Source organism: Podarcis erhardii, assembly GCF_964252035.2.
Source record: "Podarcis erhardii genome assembly, chromosome: 7".
Classification (NCBI taxonomy): Eukaryota; Metazoa; Chordata; class Lepidosauria; order Squamata; family Lacertidae; genus Podarcis; species Podarcis erhardii.
The window spans coordinates 28,949,151-28,967,576 of NC_138511.1; the positions used below are offsets into that span (position 1 = coordinate 28,949,151).

At 47.5% G+C, this 18,426-nt stretch overlaps 1 protein-coding gene across 4 annotated transcripts in view; it reads left to right on the forward strand.

Moving 5' to 3' along the window:
* Positions 1-18,426, forward strand: part of CHD5 (chromodomain helicase DNA binding protein 5) — a 67,500-nt gene that overhangs the window by 8,469 nt on the left and 40,605 nt on the right. For all 4 annotated transcript variants that reach the window (XM_081870672.1, XM_081870671.1, XM_081870673.1 and 1 more), the window contains exons 3-17: positions 3,833-4,015; positions 4,847-4,888; positions 5,152-5,270; positions 5,382-5,626; positions 5,920-6,044; positions 6,826-6,943; positions 9,329-9,495; positions 10,544-10,759; positions 11,517-11,723; positions 11,829-12,040; positions 12,590-12,721; positions 14,135-14,246; positions 14,635-14,826; positions 15,320-15,520; positions 17,722-17,859. In XM_081870672.1, the coding sequence (XP_081726798.1) occupies positions 3,833-4,015; positions 4,847-4,888; positions 5,152-5,270; positions 5,382-5,626; positions 5,920-6,044; positions 6,826-6,943; positions 9,329-9,495; positions 10,544-10,759; positions 11,517-11,723; positions 11,829-12,040; positions 12,590-12,721; positions 14,135-14,246; positions 14,635-14,826; positions 15,320-15,520; positions 17,722-17,859 (2,409 nt within the window). The remainder of the gene's footprint in view (positions 1-3,832; positions 4,016-4,846; positions 4,889-5,151; positions 5,271-5,381; positions 5,627-5,919; positions 6,045-6,825; positions 6,944-9,328; positions 9,496-10,543; positions 10,760-11,516; positions 11,724-11,828; positions 12,041-12,589; positions 12,722-14,134; positions 14,247-14,634; positions 14,827-15,319; positions 15,521-17,721; positions 17,860-18,426) is intronic.

The window sequence follows — 18,426 nt, forward strand, 5'->3', positions numbered from 1 at the left end:
ATTATGGGGATTTTGGTCCAAGAACATCTTGAGGTCCTCAGGTTGGGGGACAGAATCTTGAGCCAGACAGACCAATGGCTTGATTTTGTATAAAGCTGGTTCATCAAATCATAGAATTGCAGAGTTGGAAGGGACCCCAGGGATCATCTAGTCCAACCCCCTGCAATGCTTCTTCATGCAAGTGGCTTTGCCCATTTTTAGCAGGAGCTGATCTTACCCAGGACTTGTGCATACAGATAATAGCTGCCTTATACTGATCTGTCAGGTTTTGAACTGTCCATTCTGAAGCCTAGCTTGCCACTTTAAGCAGTATATGAATTAACAGTTAATTAAAAATAATAATTACGGTTGGCAGTAGGTCTTGGGCAAAGACCCTGAGATCCTTTGAAGTGGGGGTGCTGGCGAGTGGCCCCTAGAAAATCCTGCATATGAGCTCTTCTGTCTTCTGATGGGGAGATTTTGGGTTTCCAGTCTTTTAGTGTGATGCGCTCTGCCCTGTGGAACTCCTTACCAGTTGAGTTTTGGTGGGAGCTGTTCCTGCTCAATATTAGATGATGTTTTAGATGACAGACCTTTCGTACCCGATTTTTCTTTTTTCCCTTTTTTTCTGCCAACAAGCTCTTACTGATGTGTTTGTGATGTTTGTATTGTGCTTTTCATTTGTATACCGCCTTGCGATATTTTCTTTGACAAGGTGGCTCATAAATATTTAAATAAAATAAAATAAATATATATAGTGTAGATTATGTACTGTATCCTGCAGCCGCAAACCCTTCTTGATACATGTATCACTGCAGATGTGACCTGTGCTGTGTGTGTGTGTGTGTGTGCGTGTGCGTGTGTGTGTGTGTGAGAGAGAGAGAGAGAGAGAGAGAGAGAGAGAGAAGAGAAGAGCTCATTTCTCCTCTGCCTCCCCTGCATCTGCATATCTGTATCTGTGGAAGCCCCCCCCCCCAATCCTCATTCTAGATCTAGATTGCAAGAGATAATTTGTCTCAATGCCTGCCATTTTGGCAGCCAAATGCATTTGCTGATTGTTCTCCACCGGGGCTCTCAACAGGATAACCTGAACAGGAGGGAGATGTATTGACATAAAACAACCAGGCTGTTGTTTGAGTCTGAACATATGTAGATGGAAGTCCTTGTCAGGGAGGGAGGGAGGGAGGGAGAGAGAGAGAGATGGGATTTCAGTCAGTTCTGCAGAAATTACCATGGCAACCAATTATTCAGGCCTAAATTATAACTGTTCATATCACCAGTGAAAAGCAACAGTAGATTTCTCTCTCCCCCCGCCTTTTCCCCGTTATTAAATGGAAAACTTGAAGGACACAGAATTATTAGCCAGTGCTGTCTTTGTGTGTTTCTATGATTTAGGTCCAGCTTTCCCAACCTGGTGCCCTCTTGATACTTTGGACTATAACTCCCATGGGCCCAGGCTAGTCCAAAACATCAGGAGGGGCCTAGATTGAGATTTGGGGGCTTATATCAAGTGTGAACATCCATCCGGTCATGATGCGAGCTGGTCCAGGGATGCTCAAATATTTGCAGGCTGGAGATGGTGCTATTCACAATCTGAGAGAAAGTAAAGGGATATTCTCAGGTCATTGGTGAGTTTGCTCTATGCATCTGGTGGCAGCTCCTCAACCCCCCCCCCCCCCGCACAGGCCATTGAGAATCCAGCTTTTCTGATCTGCATAACCCCACTCCTTTTATCTGCATAGCCCCACCCCAGGTTCTCTCAATCATGCTAAGCCAGCGGTTGGCAAAGTTCACCTCGCCTGGGCTGGTTCACTCCAGTGGAGCTCCTTCCATGGGCCAGATCATGTGCATGCGTGAGCGCCCCTCCCCCGCGATTTCCAGCATCTGTGTCTGTGCAAACGCAATTTTTGGCGTCTGCATCTGTGTAGATGCGATTTCCAGTTTAGCACAGCGTGTGGGGACTCACCAAGCAGGTGGCTCGGTTCAGGAGTGGCTCATGGGCTGGTTAAACGACCCCCATGGGCCGCTTATGGCCCATGGGCCTTAGGTTGCTGCCCCCTATGCTAAGCTGTGATGGAAAGGTGGCATTCTGGGGGGGGGGGGAATCCATCATTTGTTGTTTCAACCAAGACACTCATGCATGGAACACTGGGCAGAGTGAAATCATGACTACAGAACCATAGAACTGTTGAGTTGCAAGGGACCCTAAGGGTCATCTAGTCTAAGGCCCTTCAATGCACAAATCACAGCTAAAGCATCCCTGACAGGTGGCCATCCAATCCCTGCTCAAAAAGCTCCCATGAAGGAGAGTCCACCACCTTCTGAGGGAGTTGGTTCTACTGTAGAACAGTTTTTATCACCAGAAACTTCCTCCTAATGTTTGGTCAAAATATCATTTCTTGTCATTTGATTCCATTGGTTCAGGTCCTACCCTCCAGAGCATGAGAAAACAAGCTTGCTCCATCTTCCACGTGGCAGCCCTTAAGATATTTGGAGGTGGCTATGATGGCATCTCTCAGTCTTCTCTTCTCCAGGCTAAACATACCCAACTCCCTCGACCGTCTCATGTAGGCTTCCAGACCCTTTATAATCGGCCAGATGTTTGCACATCAGTTTTGGTGCTTGTGCAGCAGCTGTAAATACAAACAGCACCAAAAGCTTCAGGATTTACAGGGCAGGGGGGCAGCGGCAGTGACTTCCTATGCAGAGCATTCCAGTTGTGCCAGGGGATGCAGTTGGGTCTGCCCCATTCTGGGCTTCTGTCCCTGTCCAAGGTGCTGAAATCTTCCTGGCTTTATCACTGCCAGCTCTTGGTGCAGCATGTACTTGCCGCCTTTGCCAGATGGAAAGGGAAGCTGCAAAAATGTTGCTCTCAAGCAATCCTGGTCTCTTTTGGATCCATGGCATAAGTCTGTGCATCCGGATAAAACTGTTTTCACATTACATTTAAGGTATACACTCAAGACAATTTCAAGTGCTTACATGACACAAATGTATCCCTGACCATTGATCATGCTGGCTGGAGGTGATGGGAGTTGGGAGTCTAACAACACCCAGAGCCCCCAGGATTCCCCATCTCTGGTTTTTTGGATCATATTTAGAATGCTTGACCCACTGACCGCAACTTGGTCAGGTTTTTCTTTTGTAATCTAGTGGTTCTTTTCTTTTTACACAGAGAAGCAAACTTTAACTGCACAGGTTTGACAGATTATTATTGTGAACAGAATATGTTTTAACTGTTTTTCATTCTGAATTTGAAAATGGCTGTCACCTGCCCATGGATCTGCTGTTGAAGGGCAGCTAATGACAATAATAACGACAAGAGAAAGTTGCCTCTCTGGTCTTAACAACCAGAGCCGTGCCTTTGAAGCTGCCCAGGAGGGGGTTGTGTGTGTGTGTGAAGCAGTCCCATTGCTGACAGGAGAGCTGACTGTTCTCTGCCTTCTGCCTCTTTTCTTAAGAACATAAGAATGTAAGAACAGCCTGGTGGATGAGGCCAGTAGCCCATCTATTTTTATTATTGTTTGTTAGCCGCTCTGAGCCCGGCCTTGGCTGGGGAGGACGGGGTATAAATAAAAATTATTATTATTATTATTATTATTATTATTATTATTATTATTATTATTATCTAGTCCAGCATCCCATGGCCACCGAGATTCCCCAGTGGGAAACCTGCAAGCAGGACCTGAGTCCAGCACTCTCCCAGAAACCAGAAACCATTAGCATTATCACTTCCAACAGTGGAGGCAGAGTAGCCATGGATAGCCTTCTCCTCCATGAATTTGCCTCATCCAATTTTATGACCTGTCTTCCTTTAACTCATGCATGCGTGTTTGTTTTTGTCGAAATCTAGGGGAACCAAGACGACGAAATCTCCGAAAACGAAGAGGAAGCAGGAGAGAAATCAGAGAGCGAAGGCAGCGACTATTCCCCCAACAAGAAGAAGAAGAAGAAGCTGAAAGAGAAGAAGGAGAAGAAGGCCAAGAGGAAAAAGAAGGAGGAGAACGAGGAGGAGAATGAAGAAGGAGGCTTAAAAGTAACCCTCAACTCTAGATATCTTGGGATGTGGCAACCAGCAGCTTGGTGCTGTGATGGGGCTGGGTAAGGAGAGGGCATCACATTAGTACTACAGACTAAGGCTCTGTGTAAACATGCACTTGCATGTGTGTGGTACCCATATGGGAACATCCTTGACCCAGCGTATTTGATGTTGAGTTAGCCATGGGCACCCAAACCTATCTTAGGACAGTCTATGCAATGGTTTTCTTCTCAAGTGTGTTGGCATGACGAGAGCTGATCCCTGGCAGCTTATGTCTTAGGCTTGCCATCACTTAGGGTGACCAGAAAGAACCACAGGCAACAATTGTTATCATTATTTTGATTGCATTTGCCTTTTCCTCCAAGGAGGTCAAGGTGGTGACCATGGTCTTCCCACTCCTCCTTTAATCTCCACAACAACCCTGTGAGGTGGGTTAGACCGAGAGGCAGTGATGGGCCCCCAAGGTCACCCAGTGAGCTTCATGGCCAAGTGGGGGAATTGAACTCTGGTCTCCTAGCTCCTAGTCTGCCACTCAAACCACTACACTACGCTGGCTCCCTGTGCCCCTGTGGCTTGCAAATGGCCCTGTGGGTGGGCTTTTGAACTTCTTGGTTTCCACCAAGGACCTTTGGGGTGTGTGCTTCTTTGGGGTCCAGGGAAGGGTCTGTGATGCCCCAGCATTGTTGAAGCTAATCAGGATCAGGCCTCATGAGACACGAAGCTCCAAGAAAGTCAAACGGAACTTCTTAATGGAGCACAGTAGGCTTGCAAGGTGTTTTTCTTCCCTCTGAAGAGGCACTAACCATGCCTCCCTCCCTTCTAAATCAGCAGCCACCAGAACGCCACGGGTACAAGGATGACTACAGTCAGGTGAGTGTGCCTGCTGCAACTCTGTGGGAAGGTGGTGGGGAAATGTCTGTGAATGGCTTAGTGTGTCTGGCTGTTAACCAGAAGGTTGGTGGTGCAAGCCCACCCAGAGATGGCTGTGGGCAGGATTCCTGCATGGCCCCTTCCAACTCTACAATTCTATGACTCCTCTGTGATGCTGTTTGCTAAGCATTTCACCCAGCTCTGCCTTGGAAGTTGCAGAAGTTTGTGGGGAAGCTTCACTGTAGTCCTTGGCTCTCCTGTAGGAGCCCAAGACCTCGGCTCAGCTGATGGAGGAGTGGGGTCTGGATGATGTGGACTATGCCTTTTCTGAAGAAGACTATCACATGCTGACAAACTACAAGGCCTTCAGCCAATTTCTCAGGTAGGTCATGCCATTCCCTGCCTGGCTTGATCTTATCTGGTGTTTGTGTGTCTGTGGACTTGAACTGGTGTCTTGGATTTCTGTTAATGGTCCTTTCTGCTTCTTCTCCAGACCTTTGGTTGCCAAAAGGAACCCCAAAATCCCCATGTCCAAGATGATGACTGTTCTGGGTGCCAAGTGGAGGGAGTTCAGCGCCAACAACCCCTTCAAAGGCAGCTCAGCTGCTGCTGCTGCAGCCGCCATAGCGGCAGCCGTCGAAACCGTTGCCATAGCTCCGGCGCCACTGACCCTCAGCCCCCAGCAACTGCTGCCACCACCACCCGCCATCAGGAAAGCCAAAACCAAGGAGGGAAAGGGTAAAATGGGGTGGAAGAATGCGAATGGATGTGCTAGCTGTGATTAATAGAACAATGAGGGCTGGGGAAGTGCTAAGGTCAACAAGGTTGATAAAAAGTCGGAGAAAAGAGGGAGAGGGAGAGGGAGAGGGAGAGGGAGAGGGAGAGAGGGAGAGAGGGAGAAGCCCAGGAAAGTCTTGAGCCCTTGATAACTGCTGAATGCTCAAGTGAGGGAAGTACGTGGGATTTTAGGGCTCAGGAGAAGTAATGAAATTCAGGTGGTCTCCATTGCAAATGCCTCTATGTTCCTGCAGGTCCCGGCGTGCGGAAAAAAATTAAGAACACCAAAGAGATCAAGAAGAAGGGGAAAGGGAAGAAAGTGGGGGCTCTGAAATTCCGCTTTGGGGGAATTGCCAACAAGAGGAAAAAGGGCTCCTCGGTAAGTAAGCTCCTGTCTGTACTAAAGCCCAGTGTTCCTGGGCACGTGCAGAATCACTGCTCACATGCCTGCAACCTTTGCAATAAGAGTGGCAGTCCCCTGACCTCCCCAGCTTTCTGCATCCTCCTGCCTGTCCCACAACTGCACTAAGTCACTACTTCTGAGACTGGATAGCTCTTGTTCAAAGAGAGGTGGGCAGTGGTCTAGGGGTGTGGAGGGTTGAAGTCCTGTTACTCTTTCTGAAGCTGGGTCATGGTCTGCAGGGTCCTGGGGCTGCCCAATCAGCATGAAAGGGGAGCTTTTTAGCCACCGAGAAGAGGTCTTCTCACCCTCTGGGCTGATTGGAGCCAATCATAGTGGAAGGAGGCAAGTCAGCCTCTGAGGATGGGTTCCTCGGGTTCCTCTGGAGAAGACACACAGGAAGAAGACCTAGGAGGAATTATTTTGTGTGCTCCAGGGCTAAGCATTTAGGTGCTTCAGTTTCAAGGGAACCCAAGTTCTGCTATGAACAGCATGGAAAACAAGTTGCTCCACAAGATCGTATTGGAGCACTCCAAATCTTTTCCCTATGTAGGTTCACACAGAAAATAGTAGATCGAGCTGAAAGGCAGCACAAGGAGATCTGCATTGATCACTGTAATGCATCCCTAATTACATTGTCTAATGCTAGAAGGTTGTGTCATCTCGAAGGGAGTGGTTATGGCTGGAGGCGGGTGGCATGGGCTGGTGACTGGGAGAGTCCCCAGTGTCAGCAGTGCTAACCATGTGGCTTCCCTTCCAGAGTGAGGAGGAGGAACGGGAGGAATCCGACAGTGCCAGCATCAACAGCTCCTCGGTGCGCTCCGAGTCCTCTGCTGTTCTGGGCAAGAGGGGAAAGAGGCGGAAGAAGAAGAAAAAAAGTAGGTCATCAACCAGGCGCTTCTCTCGGGGCACACCAGGGCTGCCCATGGGGAGGGGCACAGCATTGGCTGGTGCAGGGCTTCATCCTGACAGGGCAGCACACCAAGAGCTAAGCACACACACTTTAGTTTTACTAACTAGTTTTACACACACATTACTAGAGAGTGCTCTTGTGCTCAGGTCCTGCTTGCAGGATTCCTAAAGGGCGCCTGGGTGGCTCCTGTGAGAAGAGGATGCTGGACTGGCCTGATCCAGCAGGATCTTCTGATATTCTTATGCAGGCATAGGCAAACTCGGGCCTCCAGATGTTTTGAGACTACAACTCCCACGATTCCTATCTAACAGTGGTCAGGGATGATGGGAATTGTAGTCCCCAAACATCTGGAGGGCCGAGTTGGCCTATGTCTGTTCTTATGTTTTGATGTGTCTGGGAAGACCAGAAGCGGTGGGTAGTGGCTGGGGCAATGGTGCCTGTGGGCACAAACTTTTCTGGGCACCTCCCAAGCCATTGAGCTCCCCCCCGTCTAGCTCACTGCCCCGTTGGTCATGGGAGTTTACATAGAGCTGAAGAAGGAAATTGGAAGAGTGGCCCTCTTTCTCACTTCACCCTTCCGCTCTACGTGCTTTCCAAAACTCAAAAATCCGAATGAGCCCATGGGCCTAAAAAGGTTGGTGACCCCTGGGCTGTGTTGGCATATGAGTACAACGCAGCTGCAAACAAGCAGTTCGATGTTGACATCACATGATGTGACTAGTCCTGGGAAAGAATGTGCTAGGCAGTTCTTATCAGGACGGTTCACAGGGATTTGTTCTGAGTGTAATATGAGACCTTCCGTTTGCGCATGTGTAGGAAGTCTTACTGAGATGCTTGGAGGAGACTGAGCTGTTTACAGACGTGTTTTGTACAGATGTAAAGACAGAAATAAGTCGTAGATGATGTAGACTTTCTGCCTCTCTTCTTTCTCCTGCTGGTATGCAAGGAGCAAAGGGGGTGTGCATCTTCCACGCTGGGGGATATCGCCTATCAAGATCTCCCTGGACTTGCGGGGATGCCAGCCAGGGCAGATCACCGGTAAACAAGCTCCGGGAACCTGCAAGGGGGCCTGCCTCTCCCGAGGGGGCTTGTTTTCCAACAGGCTGGAGGGTATCTCCATCAATGACTATTTGCCATGATGGCTTCATGTAACTAGTAAACTGAGTGGCAATGGATGCCAGTCACTGTGGAACAATGGTGGGAGATGGCTATTGCTTCATGTCTTCCTTGTGAGCTTCACAGAGATAGCAGCTTAACCATTTTGGGAATATGTGCCCCCATCCCAGATCCTTGGCCATGCCAGCTGGCACTGATGGTAGTTGTGGTCTAACAACATCAAGGGTGACCACCGGCTCTCCACTCCTGACATAAGCCTTTGGCATCAAGGTTCTTTCGGTTCTGAAACTAGTCCTGAAGCCAGGCTGATAATTCTTTCCCCACAACCATGTCTGCAGCTGATCAGCCACCACTGGCTCAATGACCTTGCCCACCCATCCCAAATGGTGTTTAAATGTTCTGTGTCAGTGTCTATAATTCATGTACAGTGGTACCTCGGGATACATACGCTTCAGATTACATACGCTTCAGGTTACAGACTCTGCTAACCCAGAAATAGTACCTTGGGTTAAGAACTTTGCTTCAGGATGAGAACAGAAATCACGTGGTGGTGATGCGGCAGCAGCAGTGGGAGGCCCCATTAGCTAAAGTGGTGCTTCAGGTTAAGAACAGTTTCAGGTTAAGAACAAACCTCTGGAACGAATTAAGTACGTAACCAGAGGTATCACTGTACAGGGAATGAGGCTTCCCTTCATTGCCGTGTTGAAAAACAATGCATTTGATAGCCAACAACGAATTCAGTTTTTTGTTGCTCTGTAGTAAACATCCATGGGATTAGGAAGGATCCTGGCAAAAAGATGCAGGAGGAAATGATTAATAATAGGACCCACAAAAGGGATGATGGAAGTCCAGGAGATTCCTTGGAATCTTGTTTTTATGATTTATGTTTGATATATCTCTGTAAAATTTTAATTTGAAAAAGCAAATAAATAAATTAAAAAGAAAAGGAAATATCTTGGCAATACTATAAGCTATGATGGCTATCTTGAATTATATCCATTGTTTTGATGGATTTGTTGTTGCTTGCTTTATATCCTATTGTGTTTGATAGCATAGTGGTTGCAACGTTTGTTGTTTCTTAATGCTATTGTGATTATCGTGAGCCACTCTGAGCTCAACATTTGTTGTTGGAAAAGCGGGATGCAAATATTAAATCGACTCACCTCAACTAATTGAGGAATCACTGATAAGCAGTCCAGAATGATGTTTCCTCCACCTGGCTTTTGCCTTCCAGTTGAAGAAGGAGACGGCTATGAGACAGACCACCAGGATTACTGCGAGGTGTGCCAGCAAGGAGGGGAGATCATTCTCTGTGACACCTGCCCCCGGGCCTACCACCTTGTCTGTTTGGACCCAGAGCTGGAGAAGGCGCCGGAAGGGAAATGGAGCTGCCCGCACTGTGTAAGGAGGTTTGGCACTTGAGAGTCAGCCGTTGGCAAGAAAAGGGTGTAGAATGTGCTTTGAGGGAGATTTCTAACCTGCATGGCAGACTATTAGTCCTGGGGCTAATTGCTGAGCTGAGGAAACTGAAGCACTATAATTCCCAGAGTGCTTAAATAGTCAACCCCAAGGAATTCAGGGAATTGTAACTCTGAGAGGGGAATCAGGGACTTTCCTAGTACCTCTCAGAACCCTTAACATCTTACAATGCCCATAATTCTTTGGGGGACTGTTTAAAGTGGTATCATAGTGCTTTAAATGTATGGTGTGAACATTGCTATGGTGAAGGGGAAAGTATCTAGCTTCGAGGATGCCATATGATAATCAAGCAGCTCTGGATATCAAATGCAGGTGTCAAATATTAGGCAAATATCTCTGCAGAGAATATCTGGATAGCTTTGGGTTGTTTTTTTTTTTTGTAAAACTGGTATATACCAATGAACATTCCAAGGCCACCCCCAATTGGTTTACTTACTAAAATAATTTTACACACCCACCCACCCCTACCTCACAATATTTTATAAGAATTAAAAGTTATTAAAAATTAGGCCTGTATTTACTCTGGCATACGGAGTACTGTTGCTTGAAGCAAGCGTTGCATCATTTCTTGTGTTCCGTAGGGATGTGACATCACACTGGATTCAAACATATCCCCTTAATAAGGACTGGTTCTAATGATCAGAGCATAATGATTCCTGTGTTTGCCTTAAACACACATTCCATAGATGCAGTCTTTTATTTCATCCTCAGGGGAAGAAGAGACCACTTCCTAGAAGCATACTTTGTAATTTCTGTCAACTTGCACAAATATATTTTGCCTGACTCGTGCCATTTTTACATCTTAAACAAGCCAATAATTTTGCCCCAGTCTCTTATGCACAGCTGCTTTTAAACTGCCTGATAAATCTCGCAAATAAATTTTACTGGAGGCCATTGCAGAGGAGATAAACATGGCGGGCCCAGAGTTGGGATGTGAAACATTTCAGCTCTGCCCTCCCCTTTACACCAGGAAAAAGAAGGCATCCAATGGGAGCCGAAGGAAGAGGATGAGGAGGAAGAGGAGGTTGGTGAGGAAGAGGACGACCACATGGAGTTCTGCCGCATCTGCAAGGACGGAGGGGAGCTCCTTTGCTGCGACACCTGCCCGTCCTCCTACCACCTGCACTGCCTCAACCCACCTCTGCCGGAGATACCAAATGGTGAATGGCTCTGCCCCCGTTGTACAGTGAGTGTTTTACCAGCCTTCCTCATGCCACCTGCTCCCTTGCGCCCCCTGGCAGTGGGGCCGGGCTTGATGCCGATGGCTCGGGACTTCCAAAGTGGGACTGGGACAGCCAGCAGCTGGCTCTCCTCTGCCAGGTCCTAGCCTGAATCCTGAGGTTCTCTTTTGCCCATATGCACTCACTGGAGAAGAACGCAAAAGCCCTGCCACCAGTCAATCCCCTTAGAGGTGCATTTGGGGAATTTTGCCTGGCAGGGAGCAGGGGTTCCACCCTCTCTTTCCTGTCTTCTTTTTTAAAAAGTCAAATCCACACCAAGTACAGTGGAACCTCTGCTCCCAAACGCCTTAGGAGCTAAACGTTCCGGCTCCTGAACGATCGAAAACCGGATTGTTCCAGTTTTCAAACGTTCTTTGGAAGCCGAACATCTGGTGTGGCTTCCACTGCTTCTGATTGGCTGCAGGAAGCTCCAATCGGATGCCGCACCTTGATTCTCAAACTGTTTGGGGCTCTTCCCCCTGCTTTGCTTCTTGGGCGACTCCACTCTCTTTGCCAGCTGGTTGCCCTGGTCTCCCCCTCTCCCTTCCTTTAAATTGGTAGCTCCTCAGGGCAGACAACCTTCTCCCTCCCACTGCACCCCCCAGGCTGGTTGTGTACTCCGCGCCACAGGCAAGTGAGACGTCCTGCGCTCAGATCTTGGTCTGGATCTTGCGGGTGAAGCCAATTGTAGATTGTGTGCGTCTCGCCCTCTTTCGTCCTCAGTGCCCGCCGTTGAAAGGGAAAGTGCAGAGGATCCTCCATTGGATCTGGCAGGAGCCCCCAGCCCCACTCGCGCCAGCCTTGCCCTTGGTGGATCCAGAGCTGGCTGCCCTGCCACCGAAGCCTCTGGAGGGCATCCCCGAGAGAGAGTTCTTCGTGAAGTGGGCAGGACTGTCCTACTGGCACTGCTCCTGGGTCAAAGAGTTGCAGGTGAGTAGGCAGTCCCAGCAGGCCCTGGGGGGGGGGAGTTCTGCATGCAAGCCATACGGTCTACCCACTGAGCTACGGCCCTTTCTCAGCGCTCTCCCTTTACAGCTGGAGCTCTACCACACGGTGATGTTCCGCAACTACCAAAGGAAGAACGATATGGATGACCCTCCAGCTTTCGACTATGGCTCAGGCGACGAGGACACCAAGATAGAGAAGAGGAAGAGCAAAGACCCCGAATACGCCAAAATGGAGGAGAAGTACTATCGTTATGGCATCAAGCCCGAATGGATGATGATTCACCGTATCCTCAACCACAGGTGAGGAGGTCCATGTCACACCCATGTAAATCGGAATTGTTGGCTCGGGAAGATGGTTTCGCAAACATCAAATGATTAGAGGTCAAAGGACAAGTTTTTGGCAGACTAGCCTTTGTTTATCAATCTTATATCTGGGGATCTGGTGGATTAGCTGCAACTGCATATACGATAGTTTAGTCTTTTTTTAAAAGGAAAGCAGGGTCAGATGAAAAAGATGTGGATCTAATTAACAAAGTTTCTTCTATATTATAGTGTGTGTGTGTGTGTGTGTGTATATATATATATATATATATATATATATAAAATTATTATTATTATTATTATTATCATTATTATACCAATTTTTGTCAGAAAACCACAGGGAGGTTTGCAACATACAACACAAATGTCATAAAATGATATCTGCACAACATGAAATATACTAAACAGAAGATTCTTAATCCTACTTCTAGAACATGTAATCTGAATCCTGAAATACTGTTCATTGGTGGACTGGGGGCAGGTTTGTGGCTCTGCTTTGAAAAACCACTTGTGTCTTCTGCTTCCCAGCTTTGACAAGAAAGGAGATGTCCACTATCTGATTAAGTGGAAGGACTTGCCGTATGATCAGTGCACCTGGGAGGTGGATGAAATCGACATTCCGTACTACGAGAACTTCAAGCAGCAATACTGGAATCACAGGTCAGGGGGTGAGGCATTGTGCAGCATATGTTGATGCGGGGAGGGCAGCCAGGGGCCTAATGCATTCAGATAATCAGAGAATAAAATCACAGAATTGTAGAGTTGGACGGGGTCCCCAAGGGACATCTAGTCCAACCCACTGCAATGCAGGAATCACAGCCAAAGAATCCCCGAGAGCTGGCCACAAAACCTCTGTTTAAAAAACTCCAATAAAGGAGAGGCCGCCACCTTCCAAGGGAGTCTGTTCCACTGCCCAAAAGCTCTTACCACCAGAAAAGTCTTCTTCATGTGCTTAAGGCATATATAGTCTGCCCTTTAGCCAAAAGAGTCCTTAAGTAGGGTTGCCAATTTTGCCAATTTCCCCTTAAAATAGCTCAGAAATGGCAATTGCTATTTATTTGCAAACAACTTTTCCGTCCCAATTTTCACTGTTTGAAATATGGCAACCTTACCTTAAGAGTGGCTTAGAACAATCAGTGCTAAGATGGTCCGTTGTCTTCAGACACACAGTTTAAAGAGACATGACACAAGAGGAAAAAAGAATGGGAAGGAGGAGGGAAAAGCAAGCTCAAACACTTCTCAGTTGTTGTTGTTGTTATTATTATTTATTAAATTTGTATACTGCCCTTCATCGGGAGATCTCAGGGCAATTCACAACACAGAAATACAAGATAAAAACTTAATAAAAACAAGAGCAGAGAATGGAGGATATATAGATTCTGTTTCTGTGTCGGTTCTACACCCCGCTTTGCTCTCCCTCTTCCATTCCCATACTACACACCTATCCTTGCACTAGCTCTTCCTCCTCTGTCCTCCTTCCCTAAATCAGCCCCTTTGCCCTTCCACCTTTCACCAGGAGAAGTTGGAGGGTTTATGGATGTTCCACGCCACCCCAGCAGCTTAGCCAGCCCTGTCTTATTTCAGTATATTGAATCCAGGGCTCTTACAGCTAGGGGCTAGAGAGGTGCCCAATCCCACAGTGTTTACGTCCATTTTGTCATTGGGTTCAAATTGACAAAGATCCCTTGCAAACGTCCTTCAGTTTTAATCTGAGATGCTATCGTTGTTTCTGTGGTTGTTGCAAGTGGCCGAAGAGATCAGCCAAAGTTGGCTTTGCAAACAGATATGCCATGTATCTGGCGGATGTGTGTCAGTTTTCATAGCTGAGTGCTTGTAACGCCTTCTGCAGGTTCTTGTAATGCAGAAGGTCACAGGTTCAATTCCTATCATCTCCATGCAGGGCTGAGAAAGACCCCTGCCTGAACTATGGAGAGCCTGGACAGATCAATGGTTTGACAAAAATGATGATCATAGAATTGTAGTCATCCGGTCCACCCCCCTGCAGTGCAGGAATCACTTGGTCTAAGGCAGCTTCCTGCACCACACTGACTTTTGTGTTTGCTTCCCTTGCAGGGAGATGATGTTGGGAGAGGAGAGCAGCCAGACCGCCAAGAGGCTGAGCAAGAAAGGGAAGAAGTTCAGTGATGAGAAACTAGAAAGGCCTCCAGAATCGCCTCTTGTGGATGTACGTTCGTGATACGGAAGGGGGGGGGAGAGAGAGTGTTTCCCCACCCCCTCCTCATACGTTTCCTAGATGACATTTTGTCCCCCTTAAAAATGGTTATTGAAAGCTTCTTACACTTTCTTTCTCACCTTTTGGTCTGCTTCCGAGAGTTCAGCAGGCATTGGCTGCACAACATCAGGAATGCCGTTGCAGTCATAAGGGCTAGCTGCTTGGTTTTAAGCAAAAGGAAAGAAAGATCAGCTCTTAGCAATTGCATTTTGAAGCAATGGAAGATTCAATTGCATACCCGTCTATTTTTATTTATTAAAAAAGCGACGAGTCAACTGGAAATGTCTCCCATCGCTTGACGGCTTTAATGGCATGCCTTGTTTTCTTCCTTCCCCTGCAGCCCACAGTAAAATTCGACAAGCAGCCGTGGTATATTGATACAACCGGTGGGACGCTGCACCCTTATCAGCTGGAGGGTCTCAACTGGCTGCGGTTCTCCTGGGCGCAGGGAACAGACACCATCCTCGCTGATGAGATGGGCCTCGGAAAGACTGTCCAGACCATTGTGTACCTTTACTCCCTTTACAAGGAGGTAGAAGTCTCTTTTGTGCTATCCCTGACCTAGAACCACAGAATCGTAGAATTGTAGGGTCATCTAGTGCAACCCCCCTGCGTAATGCAGGAATCGCAGCTCAAGAATCTCTGGCAGATGGCCACCCAACTTCTGCTTAGAGACCTCCAATGAAGGAGAGTCCATCGCCTTCCGAGGGAGTCCATTCCACCATCAAACAGCTCTTACTGTCAGAAAGTCCTTCCTGATGTTTAGTTGGAATCACCTTTCTTGCAATTTGAATCCATTGCTTCAGGTCCTCCCCTCTGGAGCAGCAGAAAATCAGCTTGCTCCATCTTCCATGGGGCAGCCCTTCAGATATTTAAAGATGACCGTCATAGCCCCACTTGGTCATCTCTCCTCCAAGCTAAACAGACCCACAACCATTCTTCCTTACTTGGCCTCCTTTGCAAGGAGGTTGTTTATGGGGAAATCCCTCCCCTTTGCACAGAAACACCCCTCTTTCCCCGAACAGGGCCACTCCAAGGGTCCGTACCTGGTCAGCGCCCCCCTTTCCACTATCATCAACTGGGAGCGGGAGTTTGAGATGTGGGCGCCCGAATTCTACGTGGTCACGTACACGGGGGATAAGGAGAGCCGGTCTGTGATTCGCGAGAACGAGTTCTCCTTTGAGGACAACGCCATCCGGAGCGGGAAGAAAGTTTTTCGGATGAAGGTGAGCACTGGTTGGTGGGGAGTGAGCAAGCATCATTTGCTTATGAACATAGAAAGCTACCTTATGTCACAATGGACCACTGCTCCATCTAGCTCAGTATTGCTGACACTGGCTGGCAGCCAGGGTTTCAGGTGTAGATTGTTCTTCCCAGCTATCCCTGGAGATGCCAGACATAGTGGGTTGTATCCAAAGTAGTTCTACACAGAGGCATAGCTGTCAACCATCCCTTATTTGGTGGGAAAGTCCCTTATCCCAGCGCTGTGTCGCACTGTGTCCCGCTGCTGTCCCTTATTGATGATGTCCCTTAAATTTCCCGGGTTTCAAATGAAGCAGCTGCTCTCCCTCCCTCCCTGCCGGCCAGGGAGGAGGGAGGCTCCAACTGTGTTGCTTGGCTGCGTTGCTCACCCAATAAGGAGTCTAAGAACGACTGGGGGTGGAGCTTGCATGCCTTGTGCTTATCAAATCGGCCGCATTGCCTGGGGACTCGCCTTTGCTCAGCGCTTCCCAGCGGAGAAGTGATGGTGGTTTTCCTTACAGCATCCCCTTTGCTGGGTTGCTGTGGGAACCACCACTTGAGGCTTCATTTGGCTGCTGGCCTTTGGCTCGGAGAGGCTCAGAAGTCGAACATACCTGTGCCCGGAAAATCCCTTATTTTGGCTGCCGATCCCTTATTTTCGAGGCTGCTGGTCCCTTATTTTCAAATCTGTAAGTTGACAGCTATGCACAGAGGAGACCCATAGAAATGGCTAGGCATAGCCAACTCAGGCCCCATTTGCACCAGAAAGCAGTATCATACCACTTTGAACAGTAATGACGTACCCCACACTGAATCCTGGGAACTATATTTTGTTAGAGCTGTTAATAAATTTTAGGAGACCCTGGTTCCCTTCAGAGAGCTGCAGTTTAACAGAGCTACAAACTCTCAGGGTGGTTTATATTTTAATTTTTATTTATTTCTTAATAAATGATACAGAAAATTAAAATGAAGTAAACAAACAAATACTAATGCAAAATCAAACTAAAGAAAATACATGTACGCTACCCTGCAAACATACACCCTACGTACCCCCATGACTTCCCTCCCCCACGACTCAACTTCCTTTAGCTCAAATTTAAATACTGTCAGTGCATTCTTTGGATAATACATCTCTTATAGCCATTTCCAATTATTGTTCCCACTTATACTTTACATACTTAATCCATGCATATCAACATACTCTTTTTAGAGCAGTGTTTTTCCATATACTCCTCAAAACATTGCCATTCTAATCTTAATTTTTGATTTGTCTGGAGCCTTATGACTGCTGTTAACTTTGCCATTTCTATAAATTCACTTAATTTACATATCCAATCTTCTTTTGTGGGTATTGTTTCACCTTTCCATTTACTGGTGAGAGCTATTCTGGCAGCTGCCATGGTGTATAGAAAGATTGTTTTCTTTTCCTGTGGGATATCCTTCCCTAATAAACTAGTAAATACGCCTCTGCTTTCTTTCCTATGGTGATTTTGAGCATCTTTTTCAACTCTTAAAAAAATAAAAATCTCTCAAGAGTGTAATAATCTTTCACAGGGAACTTCTGAGAATTGTATCTCTGTGCAGGGAATAGATCTCCTAACACCTCTCATCACCCTCAACAAGCTACAGTTTTTTTCGGGGGGGGGGGAATTAGAGTTTGAAGGGGCCCCAAGGGCCATCTAGTCCAACCCCCTGCAAAGCAAGACTCACAGCTAAAGAATCTGTGACAGATGACCATTGAACCTCTGTTATGCCAAACCATAGTTAAAACAAGCTGCTGGTTCATAAGCCTGAAACAAACGATAGCATCACATCATGGTTTGTTGGGCAGAAAACTAAGCATGGCTAGTCTGCTAGGCCAGGTCTATATGTTGAAGCAAACCATAGTTAGGCTTGAACCAAAGCTGACTTAGCTTTGTGTGTGAACCAGGGCCATCATGGAACCTCGGAAGCTGCCTTGCACCAAGGCAGAATGTTTGCCCACATAGCTCCATCTTGCCTATTCTGCTGGTTGTGGCACTCCAGACAGTGGAAGGAAGAGGTCTTCTGTTCGCTCCTTGTAATGAGAGATGCCATGGAGTAAACCTGGGACATTCTGCATGAAAAGCCAGTGTGCTCTGAGCTCTGGGCCTCTCCCCAGATCACGCCTCTCTTGCTGGCGACATTGTCTCCTTGTTTCCTCTAGAAAGAAGCTCAGATCAAGTTCCATGTCCTGCTCACATCCTATGAGCTCATCACTATTGACCAGGCCATTCTGGGATCCATTGAGTGGGCATGCTTGGTGGTGGATGAAGCCCACAGACTGAAGAACAACCAGTCCAAGGTAGGTTCACCTTTTCAGGGCAGGTTGGCAGAGTTTGGTGCAGGGGTTGAATGACAGATGTGTTTCCCAAACTGCTGATAGCCGAGGCATGCTCCTTTCTGGACTCAAAATTGGAGGCACCACATTGACTTTGCGCAAGAACAAGCTGGTTTGGGGAATGTATAAAGAGACACAAGGTTATCTGTCCCAAGAGAAGCCAACAAGAACACCGGTCTCCAAATGAGGTAGATCATTGCTCTGGGGGTGCCTCCTAGAACCATAGAACTGTAGAGTTGAAAGGGACCCCAAGAATCATCTGCAATTCAGGAGGTACAGCTAAAGAATCTTTGAAGGATGGTGATCCAACCTCTGCTTTAAAGCCTCCAAGGAAGGAGAGTCCACCACCTTCCAAGGGGGAGAGGAGGGTGAACTTGATGGTGGGGCACCAGTTTCCAGAGCAGCCTCTTAATCCTGCATCACATCACATGGGTTAGGAAGGTCAGTAGTCAGTGGCTTCTCTTTGAATGGAAGATTATGTGATGGTTCGACTGCCCAGATCCTTTGCCATAAGCTCTCTGTCAACCCCTC